This window comes from Dendroctonus ponderosae, unplaced genomic scaffold (genome assembly GCF_020466585.1).
Source record: "Dendroctonus ponderosae isolate FM_Combo_2020 unplaced genomic scaffold, Dpon_F_20191213v2 Dpon_F_20191213_134, whole genome shotgun sequence".
Lineage (NCBI taxonomy): Eukaryota > Metazoa > Arthropoda > Insecta > Coleoptera > Curculionidae > Dendroctonus > Dendroctonus ponderosae.
Window position 1 is genome coordinate 40,739 of NW_026017466.1, and position 1,674 is coordinate 42,412.

At 33.8% G+C, this 1,674-nt stretch overlaps 1 protein-coding gene across 1 annotated transcript; it reads right to left on the bottom strand.

Annotated features, from left to right (window-relative positions):
• On the bottom strand, positions 1-1,187 carry LOC125503201 (the record flags this gene model as incomplete). Its single annotated transcript, XM_048663220.1, is given in 4 exon segments — positions 1-347; positions 411-670; positions 724-873; positions 928-1,187. Coding segments are annotated over 4 exon segments (941 nt in total), but the record flags the coding sequence as incomplete, so codon positions are not given.
• Between the last annotated feature and the right edge of the window lie 487 nt (positions 1,188-1,674).

Consider the following 1,674-nt stretch of genomic DNA (forward strand, 5'->3'; position numbering starts at 1 on the left):
AACTTTTAATGTTTGGTATATTTTAAGTATAGTAATAATAAAATACACAACTCATGTTATTACAGTAGAAGCTATTCTACTTTTTCTTTCGTGTTGGTTTTAAAGCATCGTAACTATCAACATTTTTATATATACACAAGTCCATAAAACTAACAGCCAACATTAAAGCTTGAGCCAATAACTCTTTATTAGCGGAACTTTGATTTAAGAACGCTGTATACACATTGCAATCAAATTTAACAGGTGAGCATGGCAGTAAAGTTACTATTCCTGCATCATCTTTTACTATTCCAGTAATGGCGGTTATTGCAGATACTTTTTCATATCCAATCAGTGTCTTAAACAGTCTGAAACCAACGTTAGTTTTTATTAAAGTGAGAAATGAATTTATTAGGAACCTTTGCACCTACCTAGCAGCAACTTTATTTTTTAAATAGAACACTACATTTGGAAGTTCTCTAGAATAAAACTTATCATCTGCAATTGTTTCCAAAAACTTATTGTGAACTTCACTTGTATTCAACAATGTCAGTAACATTGATTGCAGTTCAACATGCTGATTGTGCGTCGCAACAACACCATGTTTAGTCAGATTTTGAGGGCTTAAAATAGGGGGTGCTTCGAAAATGTACAAATCTCCACTGGGTATTGCTTTCACAATATCCAAAGCCTATAATACAAGCGGGACAAGTCGAAGATAACTTTCTGAATAAAAATAATCACCAGATAAAATGCGTCTGAAGGCAACATTTTTGCAGGCAAGGAACTAAAGTTCCGATATTCCCAATCAGTGACCAGATTGTGTTGGTTTTTAATTTTCGACCACCCTATACCACTAGGGTCTAGATGAATAGCAACTACATCTTCTAACGTCTAAAATAAAATATAATCATCTTGAAAAGATATTACTCTTTTACTACTCGTTACCTGTGTCAACGTCGAACTCAGTTCGGGAAGCACTAGATTTTTTATATTTTTATACTGCCTGGCATTTGCCAACTTAGTTTCGCATAAATTATTATCCACTATTCGTTTGCAAATGTCCTTCAAGGCTTTTTCTCCAAATCCGTCTACTTCTAGGACTTCACCAACTGACTTAAAAGGACCTTTTGTCTGCTTCCAATCTGTAATGCCTTTAAGTCTCCCATTTGATATCTTATATCTGTAACCGTGCCTCTGTGTATTATTGTATTATGTGTATTATGCGTCGATTTCGGCGGAAACATAAGGAAGTACGGAAAATAATTAGGATGCATGGATAAGCGTAAGGAAGTATTTTCTTCGCAGCCAAAATTATGTTATCATAAAGCCAGCAGACAAAGCAATAATATTCAGGCAAACAAACAATAAAGAAAGACATCAATAAGTTTTCAAGGTTCTACGTCTAGAAAATTCAGAATGCTTTTTACGGCCTAAATACTCAGATTATGGATGGAATGAGGAAAGGATTATCAGTACGGTCGTACTTTTCAAAAATAATACACTTAATTTGAAAACACAAGCATTAACTAAAGTTGGAAAGAGATACAAAGTGTTTAAAGCACAGATTTTAAAATTAAAGGGTTTTGTTGTTGTTGTTGCTGTGTTGTTGAACTGAAGTACAACGTGTTTTAATCTGAAGTGGGTCAGATTAATTTGATCGGAGAAGCATGAATTGATTCAAAGATCTTATTT